This window comes from Danio aesculapii, chromosome 19, assembly GCF_903798145.1.
Source record: "Danio aesculapii chromosome 19, fDanAes4.1, whole genome shotgun sequence".
Classification (NCBI taxonomy): Eukaryota; Metazoa; Chordata; class Actinopteri; order Cypriniformes; family Danionidae; genus Danio; species Danio aesculapii.
The window spans coordinates 51,516,255-51,536,347 of NC_079453.1; the positions used below are offsets into that span (position 1 = coordinate 51,516,255).

General features: G+C 40.9%; 1 protein-coding gene across 1 annotated transcript; it reads right to left on the reverse strand.

The window, feature by feature from the left end:
* Positions 1-114: 114 nt before the first annotated feature.
* csf3b (colony stimulating factor 3 (granulocyte) b) lies at positions 115-10,682 on the reverse strand. The gene is made up of 5 exons (XM_056480471.1): positions 10,425-10,682; positions 10,069-10,253; positions 9,823-9,921; positions 430-549; positions 115-350 (listed from the first exon to the last, which is right to left on the reverse strand). Exons 1-5 carry the CDS (start codon positions 10,537-10,539, stop codon positions 174-176), a joined length of 696 nt encoding a protein of 231 aa, XP_056336446.1. The 5' UTR covers positions 10,540-10,682; the 3' UTR covers positions 115-173.
* Positions 10,683-20,093: the final 9,411 nt, after the last annotated feature.

A 20,093-nucleotide genomic window follows, 5' to 3' on the forward strand; every position in this document is an offset into this window, starting at 1 on the left:
CACAAACCAGCAGCAGACGTCCACAAGACCAGCTCAGAAAAATAATTTAATAATAAATACAGTTAAATAGCTTACAGCAGACCCACAGGGCACAACATGTGCCAGCTAACGAAATCACAATCGTTCAAAATAAATATTAAATACATAAATATAAAGTCCTGCTGTGTGTGCAGTTAGCGCCGGGACACACTGATGTGACGCAGGCTGCGAAACACGTCCTGCATGAAGCTGCGCAGCTGCCGGAGTGTCACGCGCACACACACCTGCAGCTGGAACTGGCTGAGTGGAGCCGAGAGTGTGTGTGTGTGCGGGAACACCTCAGGACCAGCAGGGGGCACCTGGAGGAGGAGCTGCAGAGCACAGAGAGTGGGTTACACACAACACACACGCCAGTCCATGCTAATATCAGTCAGTACTACACACACTCACCAGCGCACGCAGCTCTGTGAGGTCGTTCAGTAGGTTCATTGGGCTGCAGGGCTCCAGCAGCTTCCGCAGGACTCTGTGATGAAGCTCCAGACCGATGAGCATCCGCTGCACACGCTCCTCCTGCACACACACAATGTTAGACACACCAGTCCACACAAACACCAACACTGCACACACTCCTCCACACACACTTGTGTGTATTTACCGGTGTTTGAGTGTATTTACCGGTGTTAGTGTGTATTTACCGGTGTTGGTGTGTATTTACCGGTGTTGGTGTGTATTTACCGGTGTTGGTGTGTATTTACCGGTGTTAGAGTGTATTGACCGGTGTTAGTGTGTATTGACCGGTGTTAGTGTGTATTTACCGGTGTTAGTGTGTATTTACCGGTGTTGGTGTGTATTTACCGGTGTTAGTGTGTATTTACCGGTGTTAGTGTGTATTTACCAGTGTTGGTGTGTATTTACCGGTGTTGGTGTGTATTTACCGGTGTTGGTGTGTATTTACCGGTGTTAGTGTGTATTTACCGGTGTTAGTGTGTATTGACCGGTGTTAGAGTGTATTTACCAGTGTTGGTGTGTATTTACCGGTGTTAGAGTGTATTTACCAGTGTTGGTGTGTATTGACCGGTGTTGGTGTGTATTTACCGGTGTTGGTGTGTATTTACCGGTGTTAGTGTGTATTTACCGGTGTTGGTGTGTATTTACCGGTGTTAGAGTGTATTTACCGGTGTTAGAGTGTATTGACCGGTGTTAGTGTGTATTTACCGGTGTTAGTGTGTATTTACCGGTGTTGGTGTGTATTTACCGGTGTTGGTGTGTATTTACCGGTGTTGGTGTGTATTTACCGGTGTTGGTGTGTATTTACCGGTGTTAGTGTGTATTTACCGGTGTTAGTGTGTATTGACCGGTGTTAGAGTGTATTTACCAGTGTTGGTGTGTATTTACCGGTGTTAGAGCGTATTTACCGGTGGTAGAGCATATTTACCGGTGTTAGAGCGTATTTACCGGTGTTAGAGCGTATTTACCGGTGTTAGTGTTTATTTACCGGTGTTAGTGTGTATTGACCGGTGTTAGTGTGTATTTACCAGTGTTGGTGTGTATTGACCGGTGTTAGTGTGTATTTACCAGTGTTGGTGTGTATTTACCGGTGTTAGTGTGTATTTACCGGTGTTAGTGTGTATTTACCGGTGTTAGTGTGTATTTACCGGTGTTAGTGTGTATTTACCGGTGTTAGTGTGTATTTACCGGTGTTAATGTGTATTGACCGGTGTTAGTGTGTATTTACCAGTGTTGGTGTGTATTGACCGGTGTTAGTGTGTATTTACCGGTGTTGGTGTGTATTTACCGGTGTTGGTGTGTATTTACCGGTGTTGGTGTGTATTTACCGGTGTTAGTGTGTATTTACCGGTGTTAGTGTGTATTGACCGGTGTTAGAGTGTATTTACCAGTGTTGGTGTGTATTTACCGGTGTTAGAGTGTATTTACCAGTGTTGGTGTGTATTGACCGGTGTTGGTGTGTATTTACCGGTGTTGGTGTGTATTTACCGGTGTTAGTGTGTATTTACCGGTGTTGGTGTGTATTTACCGGTGTTAGTGTGTATTTACCGGTGTTGGTGTGTATTTACCGGTGTTAGAGTGTATTTACCGGTGTTAGAGTGTATTGACCGGTGTTAGTGTGTATTTACCGGTGTTAGTGTGTATTTACCGGTGTTGGTGTGTATTTACCGGTGTTGGTGTGTATTTACCGGTGTTGGTGTGTATTTACCGGTGTTAGTGTGTATTTACCGGTGTTGGTGTGTATTGACCGGTGTTGGTGTGTATTTACCGGTGTTGGTGTGTATTGACCGGTGGTAGAGCGTATTTACCGGTGGTAGAGCGTATTTACCGGTGGTAGAGCGTATTTACCGGTGGTAGAGCGTATTTACCGGTGGTAGAGTATTTACCGGTGTTAGAGTGTATTTACCGGTGTTAGAGTGTATTTACCGGTGTTAGAGTGTATTTACCGGTGTTAGAGTGTATTTACCGGTGTTAGAGTGTATTTACCGGTGTTAGAGTGTATTTATCGGTGGTAGAGTGTATTTACCGGTGGTAGTGTATTTACCGGTGTTAGAGTGTATTTATCGGTGTTAGAGTGTATTTACCGGTGTTAGAGTGTATTTACCGGTGGTAGTGTATTTACCGGTGTTAGAGTGTATTGACCGGTGTTAGAGTGTATTGACCGGTGTTAGAGTGTATTGACCGGTGTTAGAGTGTATTGACCGGTGTTAGTGTGTATTTACCGGTGTTAAGAGTGTATTTACCTGTGTTAGAGTGTATTTACAGGTGTTAGAGTGTATTGACCGGTGTTAGAGTGTATTGACCGGTGTTAGAGTGAATTGACCGGTGTTAGAGTGTATTTACAGGTGTTGGTGTGTATTTACCGGTGTTGGTGTGTATTGACCGGTGTTAGAGTGTATTGACCGGTGTTAGTGTGTATTTACCGGTGTTAGTGTGTATTTACCGGTGTTAGTGTGTATTTACCGGTGTTAGTGTGTATTTACCGGTGTTAGAGTGTATTGACCGGTGTTAGTGTGTATTTACCAGTGTTGGTGTGTATTGACCGGTGTTAGTGTGTATTTACCGGTGTTGGTGTGTATTTACCGGTGTTAGTGTGTATTTACCGGTGTTAGTGTGTATTTACCGGTGTTAGTGTGTATTTACCGGTGTTAATGTGTATTGACCGGTGTTAGTGTGTATTTACCAGTGTTGGTGTGTATTGACCGGTGTTAGTGTGTATTTACCGGTGTTGGTGTGTATTTACCGGTGTTGGTGTGTATTTACCGGTGTTGGTGTGTATTTACCGGTGTTAGTGTGTATTTACCGGTGTTAGTGTGTATTGACCGGTGTTAGAGTGTATTTACCAGTGTTGGTGTGTATTTACCGGTGTTAGAGTGTATTTACCAGTGTTGGTGTGTATTGACCGGTGTTGGTGTGTATTTACCGGTGTTGGTGTGTATTTACCGGTGTTAGTGTGTATTTACCGGTGTTGGTGTGTATTTACCGGTGTTAGTGTGTATTTACCGGTGTTGGTGTGTATTTACCGGTGTTAGAGTGTATTTACCGGTGTTAGAGTGTATTGACCGGTGTTAGTGTGTATTTACCGGTGTTAGTGTGTATTTACCGGTGTTGGTGTGTATTTACCGGTGTTGGTGTGTATTTACCGGTGTTGGTGTGTATTTACCGGTGTTAGTGTGTATTTACCGGTGTTGGTGTGTATTGACCGGTGTTGGTGTGTATTTACCGGTGTTGGTGTGTATTGACCGGTGGTAGAGCGTATTTACCGGTGGTAGAGCGTATTTACCGGTGGTAGAGCGTATTTACCGGTGGTAGAGCGTATTTACCGGTGGTAGAGTATTTACCGGTGTTAGAGTGTATTTACCGGTGTTAGAGTGTATTTACCGGTGTTAGAGTGTATTTACCGGTGTTAGAGTGTATTTACCGGTGTTAGAGTGTATTTACCGGTGTTAGAGTGTATTTATCGGTGGTAGAGTGTATTTACCGGTGGTAGTGTATTTACCGGTGTTAGAGTGTATTTATCGGTGTTAGAGTGTATTTACCGGTGTTAGAGTGTATTTACCGGTGGTAGTGTATTTACCGGTGTTAGAGTGTATTGACCGGTGTTAGAGTGTATTGACCGGTGTTAGAGTGTATTGACCGGTGTTAGAGTGTATTGACCGGTGTTAGTGTGTATTTACCGGTGTTAAGAGTGTATTTACCTGTGTTAGAGTGTATTTACAGGTGTTAGAGTGTATTGACCGGTGTTAGAGTGTATTGACCGGTGTTAGAGTGAATTGACCGGTGTTAGAGTGTATTTACAGGTGTTGGTGTGTATTTACCGGTGTTGGTGTGTATTGACCGGTGTTAGAGTGTATTGACCGGTGTTAGTGTGTATTTACCGGTGTTAGTGTGTATTTACCGGTGTTAGTGTGTATTTACCGGTGTTAGTGTGTATTTACCGGTGTTAGAGTGTATTGACCGGTGTTAGTGTGTATTTACCAGTGTTGGTGTGTATTGACCGGTGTTAGTGTGTATTTACCGGTGTTGGTGTGTATTTACCGGTGTTAGTGTGTATTTACCGGTGTTGGTGTGTATTTACCGGTGTTGGTGTGTATTTACCGGTGTTGGTGTGTATTTACCGGTGTTAGAGTGTATTGACCGGTGTTAGTGTGTATTGACCGGTGTTAGTGTGTATTGACCGGTGTTAGTGTGTATTTACCGGTGTTGGTGTGTATTTACCGGTGTTGGTGTGTATTTACCGGTGTTAGTGTGTATTTACCGGTGTTGGTGTGTATTTACCGGTGTTAGAGTGTATTGACCGGTGTTAGTGTGTATTGACCGGTGTTAGTGTGTATTTACCGGTGTTAGTGTGTATTTACCGGTGTTGGTGTGTATTTACCGGTGTTAGTGTGTATTTACCGGTGTTAGTGTGTATTTACCGGTGTTAGTGTGTATTTACCGGTGTTAGTGTGTATTTACCGGTGTTAGAGTGTATTGACCGGTGTTGGTGTGTATTTACCAGTGTTGGTGTGTATTGACCGGTGTTAGTGTGTATTTACCGGTGTTGGTGTGTATTTACCGGTGTTAGTGTGTATTTACCGGTGTTGGTGTGTATTTACCGGTGTTGGTGTGTATTTACCGGTGTTAGTGTGTATTTACCGGTGTTAGAGTGTATTGACCGGTGTTAGTGTGTATTGACCGGTGTTAGTGTGTATTGACCGGTGTTAGTGTGTATTTACCGGTGTTGGTGTGTATTTACCGGTGTTGGTGTGTATTTACCGGTGTTAGTGTGTATTTACCGGTGTTGGTGTGTATTTACCGGTGTTAGAGTGTATTGACCGGTGTTAGTGTGTATTGACCGGTGTTAGTGTGTATTTACCGGTGTTAGTGTGTATTTACCGGTGTTGGTGTGTATTTACCGGTGTTAGTGTGTATTTACCGGTGTTAGTGTGTATTTACCAGTGTTGGTGTGTATTTACCGGTGTTGGTGTGTATTTACCGGTGTTGGTGTGTATTGACCGGTGTTGGTGTGTATTTACCGGTGTTGGTGTGTATTTACCGGTGTTAGTGTGTATTTACCGGTGTTGGTGTGTATTTACCGGTGTTAGAGTGTATTTACCGGTGTTAGAGTGTATTGACCGGTGTTAGTGTGTATTTACCGGTGTTAGTGTGTATTTACCGGTGTTGGTGTGTATTTACCGGTGTTGGTGTGTATTTACCGGTGTTGGTGTGTATTTACCGGTGTTAGTGTGTATTTACCGGTGTTAGTGTGTATTGACCGGTGTTAGAGTGTATTTACCGGTGTTAGTGTGTATTTACCGGTGTTGGTGTGTATTTACCGGTGTTAGAGTGTATTGACCGGTGTTAGTGTGTATTTACCGGTGTTAGTGTGTATTGACCGGTGTTAGTGTGTATTGACCGGTGTTAGTGTGTATTTACCGGTGTTGGTGTGTATTTACCGGTGTTGGTGTGTATTTACCGGTGTTGGTGTGTATTTACCGGTGTTGGTGTGTATTTACCGGTGTTAGTGTGTATTTACCGGTGTTAGAGCGTATTTACCGGTGTTAAAGTGTATTTATCGGTGGTAGAGTGTATTTACCGGTGGTAGAGTATTTACCGGTGTTAGTGTGTATTTACCGGTGTTAGAGCGTATTTACCGGTGTTAGAGCGTATTTACCGGTGGTAGAGTGTATTTACCGGTGTTAGAGCGTATTTACCGGTGTTAAAGTGTATTTATCGGTGGTAGAGTGTATTTACCGGTGGTAGAGTATTTACCGGTGTTAGTGTGTATTTACCGGTGTTAGTGTGTATTTACCGGTGTTAGAGCGTATTTACCGGTGGTAGAGCGTATTTACCGGTGGTAGAGCGTATTTACCGGTGGTAGAGCGTATTTACCGGTGTTAGAGCGTATTTACCGGTGGTAGAGCGTATTTACCGGTGGTAGAGCGTATTTACCGGTGTTAGAGCGTATTTACCGGTGTTAGAGCGTATTTACCGGTGGTAGAGCGTATTTACCGGTGTTAGAGCGTATTTACCGGTGGTAGAGCGTATTTACCGGTGTTAGTGTGTATTTACCGGTGGTAGAGCGTATTTACCGGTGTTAGAGCGTATTTACCGGTGGTAGAGTATTTACCGGTGTTAGAGTGTATTTACCGGTGTTAGAGTGTATTTACCGGTGGTAGAGTGTATTTACCGGTGTTAGAGTGTATTTATCAGTGGTAGAGTGTATTTACCGGTGGTAGTGTATTTACCGGTGTTAGAGTGTATTTATCGGTGGTAGAGTGTATTTACCGGTGTTAGAGTGTATTTATCGGTGGTAGAGCGTATTTACCGGTGTTAGAGCGTATTTACCGGTGGTAGAGTATTTACCGGTGTTAGAGTGTATTTACCGGTGTTAGAGTGTATTTACCGGTGGTAGAGTGTATTTACCGGTGGTAGAGTGTATTTATCAGTGGTAGAGTGTATTTACCGGTGTTAGAGTGTATTTATCGGTGGTAGAGTGTATTTACCGGTGTTAGAGTTTATTTACCGGTGTTAGTGTGTATTTACCGGTGTTAGAGTGTATTGACCGGTGTTAGAGTGTATTGACCGGTGTTAGTGTGTATTGACCGGTGTTAGTGTGTATTTACCGGTGTTAGTGTGTATTTACCGGTGTTAAGAGTGTATTTACCGGTGTTAGAGCGTATTGACCGGTGTTAGTGTGTATTGACCGGTGTTAGTGTGTATTGACCGGTGTTAGTGTGTATTTACCGGTGTTGGTGTGTATTGACCGGTGTTAGTGTGTATTGACCGGTGTTAGTGTGTATTTACCGGTGTTGGTGTGTATTTACCGGTGTTGGTGTGTATTTACCGGTGTTGGTGTGTATTTACCGGTGTTAGAGTGTATTGACCGGTGTTAGTGTGTATTTACCGGTGTTAGTGTGTATTTACCGGTGTTAGAGCGTATTTACCGGTGTTAGAGCGTATTTACCGGTGTTAGAGCGTATTTACCGGTGGTAGTGTATTTACCGGTGGTAGAGTGTATTTACCGGTGTTAGAGTTTATTTACCGGTGTTAGAGTTTATTTACCGGTGTTAGAGTGTATTTACCGGTGTTAGAGCGTATTTACCGGTGGTAGAGCGTATTTACCGGTGTTAGAGCGTATTTACCGGTGTTAGAGCGTATTTACCGGTGTTAGAGCGTATTTACCGGTGTTAGAGTGTATTTACCGGTGTTAGAGTGTATTTACCGGTGTTAGTGCGTATTGACCGGTGTTAGAGCGTATTTACCGGTGTTAGAGCGTATTTACCGGTGGTAGAGCGTATTTACCGGTGTTAGAGCGTATTTACCGGTGTTAGAGCGTATTTACCGGTGTTAGAGCGTATTTACCGGTGTTAGAGTGTATTTACCGGTGTTAGTGCGTATTGACCGGTGTTAGAGCGTATTTACCGGTGTTAGAGCGTATTTACCGGTGTTAGAGCGTATTTACCGGTGTTAGAGTATTTACCGGTGGTAGAGTATTTACCGGTGTTAAAGTGTATTTATCGGTGGTAGAGTGTATTTACCGGTGGTAGAGTATTTACCGGTGTTAGTGTGTATTTACCGGTGTTAAAGTGTATTTATCGGTGGTAGAGTGTATTTACCGGTGTTGGTGTGTATTGACCGGTGTTAGTGTGTATTTACCGGTGTTAGTGTGTATTTACCGGTGTTAGTGTGTATTTACCGGTGTTAGTGTGTATTTACCGGTGTTAGTGTGTATTTACCGGTGTTAGAGCGTATTTACCGGTGTTAGAGCGTATTTACCGGTGTTAGAGCGTATTTACCGGTGGTAGAGCGTATTTACCGGTGTTAGAGCGTATTTACCGGTGGTAGAGCGTATTTACCGGTGGTAAAGTGTATTTACCGGTGGTAGAGTGTATTTACCGGTGTTAGAGTGTATTTACCGTTGTTAGAGCGTATTTACCGGTGTTAGAGCGTATTTACCGGTGGTAGAGCGTATTTACCGGTGGTAGAGCGTATTTACCGGTGGTAGAGCGTATTTACCGGTGGTAGAGCGTATTTACCGGTGGTAGAGCGTATTTACCGGTGGTAGAGTATTTACCGGTGTTAGAGTGTATTTACCGGTGTTAGAGTGTATTTACCGGTGTTAGAGTGTATTTACCGGTGTTAGAGTGTATTTACCGGTGTTAGAGTGTATTTATCGGTGGTAGAGTGTATTTACCGGTGGTAGTGTATTTACCGGTGTTAGAGTGTATTTATCGGTGTTAGAGTGTATTTACCGGTGTTAGAGTGTATTTACCGGTGGTAGTGTATTTACCGGTGTTAGAGTGTATTGACCGGTGTTAGAGTGTATTGACCGGTGTTAGAGTGTATTGACCGGTGTTAGAGTGTATTGACCGGTGTTAGTGTGTATTTACCGGTGTTAAGAGTGTATTTACCTGTGTTAGAGTGTATTTACAGGTGTTAGAGTGTATTGACCGGTGTTAGAGTGTATTGACCGGTGTTAGAGTGAATTGACCGGTGTTAGAGTGTATTTACAGGTGTTAGAGTGTATTGACCGGTGTTAGAGTGTATTGACCGGTGTTAGTGTGTATTTACCGGTGTTAGTGTGTATTTACCGGTGTTAGTGTGTATTTACCGGTGTTAGTGTGTATTTACCGGTGTTAGAGTGTATTGACCGGTGTTAGAGTGTATTGACCGGTGTTAGTGTGTATTGACCGGTGTTAGTGTGTATTTACCGGTGTTAGTGTGTATTTACCGGTGTTAGTGTGTATTTACCGGTGTTAGAGTGTATTGACCGGTGTTATAGTGTATTGACCGGTGTTAGAGTGTATTGACCGGTGTTAGTGTGTATTTACCGGTGTTAGTGTGTATTTACCGGTGTTAGTGTGTATTTACCGGTGTTAGTGTGTATTGACCGGTGTTAGAGTGTATTGACCGGTGTTAGTGTGTATTTACCGGTGTTAGTGTGTATTTACCGGTGTTAGTGTGTATTTACCGGTGTTAGAGTGTATTGACCGGTGTTAGAGTGTATTGACCGGTGTTAGAGTGTATTGACCGGTGTTAGAGTGTATTGACCGGTGTTAGTGTGTATTTACCGGTGTTAGTGTGTATTTACCGGTGTTAGTGTGTATTTACCGGTGTTAGTGTGTATTTACCGGTGTTAGAGTGTATTGACCGGTGTTAGTGTGTATTTACCGGTGTTAGTGTGTATTTACCGGTGTTAGAGTGTATTGACCGGTGTTAGAGTGTATTGACCGGTGTTAGAGTGTATTGACCGGTGTTAGAGTGTATTGACCGGTGTTAGAGTGTATTGACCGGTGTTAGTGTGTATTGACCTGTGTTAGAGTGTATTTACCGCTGTTAGAGTGTATTTACCTGTGTTAAGGCCTCTGATTTGAGCAGCGGCACCATCGGGATCTGGAACTCACTGGATAAAAACTCCAAGTGTTTGTCATCAGTGGAGGAACTCAAACCCTGCACACACACACACACTTACGTTAAGACAACAGCTGAGACTGATGGAGCATTTCTAACCATCAGATCTGTATGTGTTTGTGTTCTGTGTGTGTGTGTGTGTGTGTGTGTGTGTGTGTGTGTGTGTATGTGTTCGGGGATGCTCACAGTGTTGGGTGCGCAGAGCTCCTGCACAGCTGGAATGTCGCTCAGGATCTTCTTAGCCAAACTCAAGGCTTTCAGTGTGTGTTCAGCGTGTGTGTGTGTCAGCTCTGGCTGTGTGCCGTGTGTGTGTGTCAGCTCTGGCTGTAGGGGCACACACAGCAGCTGGCACACACAGAGGTGCAGCAGAACTGAGGAACATGAAGGAGAAAGAAGATTATTATCCTCTATCAGACATTATTATTGCATTATTAGACAGAGAGCAGGTCACTGACTCTCCTGATGATGTCTAAAGTCTGTCTGCGCTCAATAATCAATAATAATCGATAATAATAATCACAATAATAATTATAATATCTCACAGAGGCAGCAGGTCTTCATGGCGGCTCGCCGGTGCTCGGTGTCCGGTGTTGGGTGCTGTTGTGCGGATCTGGAGGCTTTTAAAGGGCCTGATTGTTCAACTGGGGAAACTTCCATGACTGATGGGGTTATTCACGGCTCCGCGTTATTGCGTCTGAGGCGTTGCGAAAAACACACACAGACAAAAAGAAGGAAACAGTCAGTCCTCGGGCTAACTCGAGCCGGCGGGCGGAAGCTCTTCCTGAAACACCCACACACCTCCACACACACACACACGTGGCTCACCTGCACCGCGTGTCTGCGCTGGGGAACACCGGGAGCGCATGCGCACTCGGAGACCGCAAGGACTTTAACTGCAGACCTGCCGCCGCCGCACCGGGAATAAACCGCTCCGTCACTCATATCGCCGTTCACACCGGTAGAGGGTTATTGAGCGGGGATTAAGCACGGATTAGAGCTTCAGATCCCGGGAATTCTGCAGTTTCATCATAGGAGGAAGCAGAAGCAGAAACCGCAGCAGCAGAGCCCGAATGACGCCCGGAGCCGCGTCACGGCCGCGTTGAGAAATCCGCCGTTTCCCCGCCACTGATGCGGGATTATTACAGCACTGCTGAGGGCAGGACTAATGATAGAGCAGTAATGAGGCTTAATGAATATTCACAACACGTCCTCCTCCATCAATCAGTCTAAAATAATCAATAATCATGAGGAGTGGATATTGATCGTGGACGATCAAAATTACTGCACGATCAGATTAATCGTTGTATCGCCATAAGGCCTAAAAACATCCATTCAGTTCACCCCGAGCAGAATTGATCATATTTTGTTTCTGTTCTTGCGTTCCTTAATAAACTAAACATTCTGAAAACAGTTTACCGGTTATTTATTATAAAGTATTGCAGGGCTCTGAGGTGCCCTGATTCCTTAATGATGCTACTAAAAAAGATCAATTAGAGGAGTAAAATTAATGAATTATTGATAAGTATTGTTGATGAAATATTCATAATGTGAACTGGCTTTATTCGGTATATTTATACCGGCTTTGCGCTCGCGCTCTGGCTCACCAGCAGCAGTTGATTGACACACACAGCCCCATCTCCTTCATCCAGCTGCAAGTGCTGAAACACGGCTCTACAGTACTGATGTGTTATGAATGACATGTGTTAAATGACAGTGAGACATGCTATATTTAGTCTTTCTTTTTAAAATATAGCCACCTTTTGATTTTATTTCGTTTCCGAATATTTTTATCAAACGATAAATGCAATGAGTTGTTTATTTTGGTTTTAATTTAATTAGAACTGTAATATCCGTTTAGGCAACACTTCTTCAACATAACATTGGCTCTGATTGTGTTTTACAGATATCCTACAGACAGACTTTTTGGCTGAAAGACATCACCTGTTCACTTCAGGGCTGTATTTTGACATTTCGCAAGGGCTTCAGCTGGTACCGGCTTCAGTTTCGCTACTTGACGTTTATGTGGCGTTTACCTATCGATATCTGGATGACAGCGAGAGATGAGATGAGATGAGATGAGATGAGGTGAGATGAGACAGCAGATTCAATGTGTGACTTCACTTCACAGGTTCTGCACATTTGGACTGTCTAAATGATAATTATCTAGATTAAACTATCTAAACTGGTTTTTGATTCGATTGAAAGCTGAAATATGGCCAGACAGATGAAGTAACTTTCGGTTTTAGAAGAGAGCTGCTTCATAATGAAAGTTGGTGGAAACACACACACACACACACTCACAGACAGACACACACACAGACAGAGAGAGAGAGAGAGATAGAGAGAGAGAGAGAGACAGGATACTCTTATAGGCCTATTGATTATTGATTTATTTAACATTAAATACACAGTAATTAAGTGTAAAAAAGAAAGGCCTAACTTCAGGTAAAGTGCTCACTGCGGTGTCTGATGTCAGTGGTGCGGCATTGCTAAATCACTTTAGTTTTAATCAGAGAATAAGATTATATAGGCTATTTTAGTTATTTAGTGTAATATATAGTTATTTAGTTTATGCGGTTTAGGTTTCTTTTTGATGGCACTTTATTGCATGTTGAATGTTACAATTACAAAGATTTTTATTAAACAAGTGCATAACACAAGATATTTTTGTATTTAAGCTTCTCTCTCATATTCTTGCCTTGATTATCTTTAATATAAATATAAAATTGTTCAATGCAAAGCGTGGTCGTGCACCTGAGGAAAAAAGGCGCACCAAGGCAAAGAGTTATTGTAGAGCCCTGTATTGGAGATGAATTGATAGATTGTGAATTGATACATTGACACTACTGTACGATTGATTAAACTAGGGGTGCTAAAGATTACTCAATGATGGAGTTATTGTCGGTAACCCTTTAAACCCGATAGACCTTACTGATGAGCGATAAAGCATGGGCATTTAGTTATGCTTTGCGCCGTGAGACGCGTCCCCGATTACACACGTTACATTATCGAGTGTGTGCAGTTTCCGGTACCGTATGGAGTCGTGCTCTCTCTTGACTTTGTTATGCACAGATCTCGTTTATGTCCGCTGGTGTTAATCCGCGGGTCAAGTAATCAAAAGTAGGCTACATGACGTTTAATTATGGGCAGCAGGTTAATAAGACCAAACATTGGCTGTGCAAACTTTATTACTTAATTATGGTGGCTTGAAAAGCCAGCATACTGTTATCTATCTTAAACTTATTATTCTTCTTCTTCTTCTTCTTCTTCTTCTTCTTCTTCTTCTGAGACTAATTTCTAAGTGTATCTCCTCCTAGGCCTTTCAAGCTACATACTTCAAACTTTCGTCAAACCTTCAAACTGGTCTGACTCGGGTTGCTATATCTTTTCTAACTGATCCGACCTTGGGTTTTCCGAAAAACGACCCAGAAAAATCCCAAAAGTCCCATTGACTTAACATTGGGTCAAACTTTGTGAGCTCATAACTCTGCATCAGACTGTCCTGCAGACTTCTAACTGGACTCATTTAACTCAGTCTAGCCAGCAGCCAATAACTGATGACTTTTTAACTTACTAGCCACTCCCTAGCAACCACTTACAGCACCCTAGCAACTGTCCCATAGACTTCCATTGTAAAAGACTCCCATTTACTTAACATTGGATCAACCTTTGTGAGCTCATAACTCTGCATCAGACTGTCCTACAGACTAGAGTCTGGCCTCATTCAACTCAGTCTAGCCAGCAGCCAATCACTGATTACCTTTAAACTTACTAGCCACTCCCTAGCAACCAATTTCAGCACCCTAGCAACTGTCCCAGAGACTGTGACTAGCTATTCTAACACACGCTAACAGTTTTAACATCCTACTGACATGCTAATCTTGCTAGAAAGGTGCTAGCAACACGATAGTGACATGCTAGTCATGCTAGTAACATGCTAATTCATAATAGAATCACGCTAACAACATGCTAATTCATGCTAGAAACAAGCTGACTCATGCTAGAATCATGCTAGTAACATGCTAGTTACATGCTAATTAATGCTAGAATCATGCTAGTTACATGCTAATTCATGCTAGAAACATGCTAATTCATGCTAGAATCATGCTAACAACATGCTAATTCATGCTAGAAACATGCTAATAACATGCTAATTCATGATAGAAACATGCTAGTAACATGCTAGAATCATGCTAGTAACATGCTAATTCATGCTAGAAACATGCTAGTAACATGCTAATTCATGCTAGAATCATGCTAGTAACATGCTAATTCATGCTAGAATCATGCTAATAACATGCTAATTCATGCTAGAAACATGCTAATTCATGCTAGAATCATGCTAATAACATGCTAATTCATGCTAGAATCATGCTAATAACATGCTAATTCATGATAGAAACATGCTAGTAACATGCTAATTCATGCTAGAATCATGCTAGTAACATGCTAATTCATGATAGAAACATGCTAGTAACATGCTAATTCATGCTAGAATCATGGTAGTAACATGCTAATTCATGCTAGAAACGTGCTAGTAACATGCTAATTCATGCTAGAAACATGCTAGTAACATGCTAATTCATGCTAGAATCATGCTAGTAACATGCTAATTCATGCTAGAATCATGCTAATAACATGCTAATTCATGCTAGAAACATGCTAGTAACATGCTAATTCATGCTAGAATCATGCTAGTTACATGCTAATCCATGCTAGAATCATGCTAGTAACATGCTAATTCATGCTAGAATCATGCTAGTAACATGCTAATTCATGCTAGAATCATGCTAGTAACATGCTAATTCATGCTAGAATCATGCTAATAACATGCTAATTCATGCTAGAATCATGCTAGTAACATGCTAATTCATGCTAGAATCATGCTAGTAACATGCTAATTCATGCTAGAAACATGCTAATTCATGCTAGAATCATGCTAGTAACATGCTAATTCATGCTAGAATCATGCTAATAACATGCTAATTCATGCTAGAAACATGCTAATTCATGCTAGAATCATGCTAATAACATGCTAAATCATGCTAGAAACATGCTAGTAACATGCTAATTCGTGCTAGAAACATGCTAGTAACATGCTAATTCATGCTAGAATCATGCTAGTAACATGTTAATTCATGCTAGAATCATGCTAATAACATGCTAATTCATGCTAGAAACATGCTAATTCATGCTAGAATCATGCTAATAACATGCTAGTAACATGCTAATTCATGCTAGAAACATGCTAGTAACATGCTAATTCATGCTAGAATCATGCTAGTAACATGCTAATTCATGCTAGAAACAGGCTAGTAACATGCTAACTCATGCTAGAAACATGCTAGTAACATGCTAATTCATGCTAGAATCATGCTAATTCATGCTAGAAACATGCTAGTAACATGCTAATTCATGCTAGAATCATGCTAGTTACATGCTAATTTATGTTAGAATCATGCTAGTTACTTGCTAATTCATGCTAGTAACATGCTAATTCAGACTCGGCTTTTCAAGCCACCATAAAGTTTGTCCTCAAACTTTAATATCTAGTTTCCTCTGAAATATTAAAGTGTTTTAAGCTATATTATCTTTTATAGACTGGCATATGCCCACGGTCAGACATGTATAGCTTATATAAAGCGAGCGTTTACCTCATTTCACTGATGTGGATTATATTGCATATTCGGTGAATTCTTCAGTAGCTTTGTAAACTAGATATTAAAGTTTGAGGACAAACTTTATGGTGGCTTGAAAAGCCGAGTCTAAAAGTTTGAAGTCGTTTTAAAGTGTAAATAACTGAAGCAGTTTTTATGAAGTTTGAAACAGTCGGTATAGATAAGTACATTTATGTTAGCATGTTTCTAGTATAGATTGGCATGTTTCTTGGTAGGCAGTTGCTAGGTTGTTCTAAGTGCTTGCTAAGGTGTTGCTAGGCGGTTGCTAAGGTGTTGCTAGGTTGTTGCTAGGCAGTTGCTAAAGTATTATGAGTGGTTGCTCATTAGCATGTTTCTAGCATGATTCTAGCATGAATTACCTTGTTACTAGCATGATTCTAGCATGAATTAGCATGTTTCTAGCATGAATTAGCATGTTACTAGCATGATTCTAGCATGAATTAGCAAGTAACTAGCATGTTTCTAGCATGAATTAGCATGATTCTAGCATGAATTAGCATGTTACTAGCATGTTTCTAGCATGAGTTAGCATGTTACTAGCATGTTTCTAGCATGAATTAGCATGTTACTAGCATGATTCTAGCATGAATTAGCATGTTACTACCATGATTCTAGCATGAATTAGCATGTTATTAGCATGATTCTAGCATGAATTAGCATGTTACTAGCATGATTCTAGCATGAATTAGCATGTTACTAGCATGATTCTAGCATGGATTAGCATGTAACTAGCATGATTCTAGCATGAATTAGCATGTTACTAGCAAGTTTCTAGCATGAATTAGCATGTTATTAGCATGATCCTAGCACGAATTAGCATGTTACTAGCATGTTTCTAGCATGAATTAGCATGTTACTAGCATGTTTCTAGCATGAATTAGCATGTTACTAACATGTTTCTAGCATGAATTAGCATGTTATTAGCATGATTCTAGCATGAATTTGCATGTTTCTAGCATGATTCTAGCATGAATTTGCATGTTTCTAGCATAAATTAGCATGTTACTAGCATGATTCTAGCATGAATTAGCATGTTACTAGCATGATTCTAGCATGAATTAGCATGTTATTAGCATGATTCTAGCATGAATTAGCATGTTACTAGCATGAATTAGCATGTTACTAGCATGATTCTAGCATGAATTAGCATGTTACTAGCATGATTCTAGCATGAATTAGCATGTTACTAACATGATCCTAGCATGAATTAGCATGTTACTAGCATGTTTCTAGCATGAATTAGCATGATTCTAGCATGAATTAGCATGTTACTAGCATGTTTCTAGCATGAGTGAGCATGTTACTAGCATGATTCTAGCATGAATTAGCATGTTACTAGCATGTTTCTAGCACGAATTAGCATGTTACTAGCATGATTCTAGCATGAATTAGCATGTTACTAGCATGTTTCTAGCATGAATTAGCATGTTACTAGCATGTTTCTAGCATGATTTAGCATGTTATTAGCATGCTTCTAGCATGAATTAGCATGTTTCTAGCATGAATTAGCATGTTATTAGCATGATTCTAGCATGAATTAGCATGTTACTAGCATGATTCTAGCATGAATTAGCATGTTACTAGTATGTTTCTAGCATGAATTAGCATGTTACTAGCATGATTCTAGCATGAATTAGCATGTTACTAGCATGATTCTAGCATGAATTAGCATGTTACTAGCATGATTCTAGCATGGATTAGCATGTAACTAGCATGATTCTAGCATGAATTAGCATGTTACTAGCATGTTTCTAGCATGAATTAGCATGTTTACTAGCATGATTCTAGCATGAATTAGCATGTTACTAGCATGATTCTAGCATGGATTAGCATGTAACTAGCATGATTCTAGCATGAATTAGCATGTTACTAGCATGTTTCTAGCATGAATTAGCATGTTACTAGCATGATTCTAGCATGAATTAGCATGTAACTAGCATGTTTCTAGCATGAATTAGCATGTTACTAGCATGATTCTAGCATGAATTAGCATGTTACTAGCATGATTCTAGCATGGATTAGCATGTTACTACCATGATTCTAGCATGAATTAGCATGTTACTAGCATGATTCTAGCATGGATTAGCATGTTACTAGCATGATTCTAGCATGAATTAGCATGTTACTAGCATGTTTCTAGCATGAATTAGCATGTAACTAGCATGATTCTAGCATTAATTAGCATGTAACTAGCATGTTACTAGCATGATTCTAGCATGAATTAGCATGTTTCTAGCATGAATTAGCATGTTATTAGCATGATTCTAGCATGAATTAGCATGTTTTTAGCATCATTCTAGCATGAATTAGCATGTTACTAGCATGATTCTAGCATGGATTAGCATGTTACTACCATGATTCTAGCATGGATTAGCATGTTACTAGCATGATTCTAGCATGGATTAGCATGTTACTAGCATGATTCTAGCATGAATTGGCATGTTACTAGCATGAATTAGCATGTAACTAGCATGATTCTAGCATTAATTAGCATGTAACTAGCATGTTACTAGCATGATTCTAGCATGAATCAGCTTGTTTCTAGCATGAATTAGCATGTTGTTAGCATGATTCTAGCATGAATTAGCATGTTACTAGCATGACTAGCATGTCACTATCGTGTTGCTAGCACCTTTCTAGCAAGATTAACATGTCAGTAGGAAGTTTAAACTGTTAGCATGTGTTAGAAAAGCTAGTCACAGTCTCTGGGACAGTTGCTAGGGTGCTGAAATTGGTTGCTAGGGAGTGGCTAGTAAGTTTAAAGGTAATCAGTGATTGGCTGCTGGCTAGACTGAGTTGAATGAGGCCAGACTCTAGTCTGTAGGACAGTCTGATGCAGAGTTATGAGCTCACAAAGGTTGATCCAATGTTAAGTAAATGGGAGTCTTTTACAATGGAAGTCTATGGGACAGTTGCTAGGGTGCTGTAAGTGGTTGCTAGGGAGTGGCTAGTAAGTTAAAAAGTCATCAGTTATTGGCTGCTGGCTAGACTGAGTTAAATGAGTCCAGTTAGAAGTCTGCAGGACAGTCTGATGCAGAGTTATGAGCTCACAAAGTTTGACCCAATGTTAAGTCAATGGGACTTTTGGGATTTTTCTGGGTCGTTTTTCGGAAAACCCAAGGTCGGATCAGTTAGAAAAGATATAGCAACCCGAGTCAGACCAGTTTGAAGGTTTGACGAAAGTTTGAAGTATGTAGCTTGAAAGGCCTAGGAGGAGATACACTTAGAAATTAGTCTCAGAAGAAGAAGAAGAAGAAGAAGAAGAAGAAGAAGAAGAATAATAAGTTTAAGATAGATAACAGTATGCTGGCTTTTCAAGCCACCATAATAATGTGTTTTATTAATGGAGTGTTGATAAGGACTGAGCTATTAAATACTGTAATTCTCCGAATGGAAAATGCTTGAGTGGTTTGATAATAAATCATCATTTAAAACTTTATCCATCATGTTGATCTCATCCTTCAGTATGACAGATCGATTTATCAGATGATCTGTCATAAGAGAAATAATAACTAAAGGATTTTCTTTATGGAGACGCATCTAAAAACAATCTACAATCAATAATTCATTTAGTATAAATACAAGTTTCTCGGTAACCTTTAAGACCAGCTCAGAATAAGAAACGACTCTCGCTTATGACGTCTGCTTCGCGGCCATTTCACGTTGCGTCACCGTCGCATTTATTACAGCTGATTTAAATGAATCGATAAAACACCGTCATTAACCGCTTAACTGATAACGTTTTTCGGTTTTTTTGTTTCTGTTCCTGCAAAATGTCATTCGTTTCCGTTCCTTGATTAAAATATTCTTAAACACACACAGTAAGAGTATATTTTATAGGGGGACATTAGTTTGGTTGTATTGTACGTTTGTCTTAGTCTTAAAAAGCCAACTTGAAAAAGAATCAGGATAAAATCGTGAATCGTGATTTCCCCAGAAATAATGGTGATATGATATTTCCCCCCCATGGAGTGGACAGGGCCGGGTTAAGAACATACTGGGCCCCGGGGCTATAGCAAACCCAAGGGCCCCGTTTACTGTATCACTAGATTTGACATTTGAAGTGGCATACGCCAAGGGTGTCCCGTTTCTCCTTGTGTATTTCCACTGGCAGCACAGTTATTAGCAGATCATATGAAACGAAGTGATCTTGTAGGCATCGATATAGCAGAAAGAGGAGTGATCATCATCATCAGTTAGCGGATGACACTACTCTCTCTTTCAGAAGTCAGTTGCAGAAGCTTCAGGAGTCATAAATACATAATCTGAAGCATCTGCTTTACACCTGAATATCTGTAAATGTGAATTATTATCTGAGAAAGGTCGCGATGCTCCCTCCATTTGTTAAAGAAAAAGTCGTTTATTTAGGAATTGTTATAACTAAAAACGAATCCGTCTGCTGTAGTGATCATTTGACTCCAATAATAGAAAAATCTCAATCAAATCTTAATCAGTGGCTTCAAGAAATCTCTCTTTAAATGGAGGAGTGCTACTTACTGAAGCTGAAGGCTTATCCAGATGAATCTGCTGCTT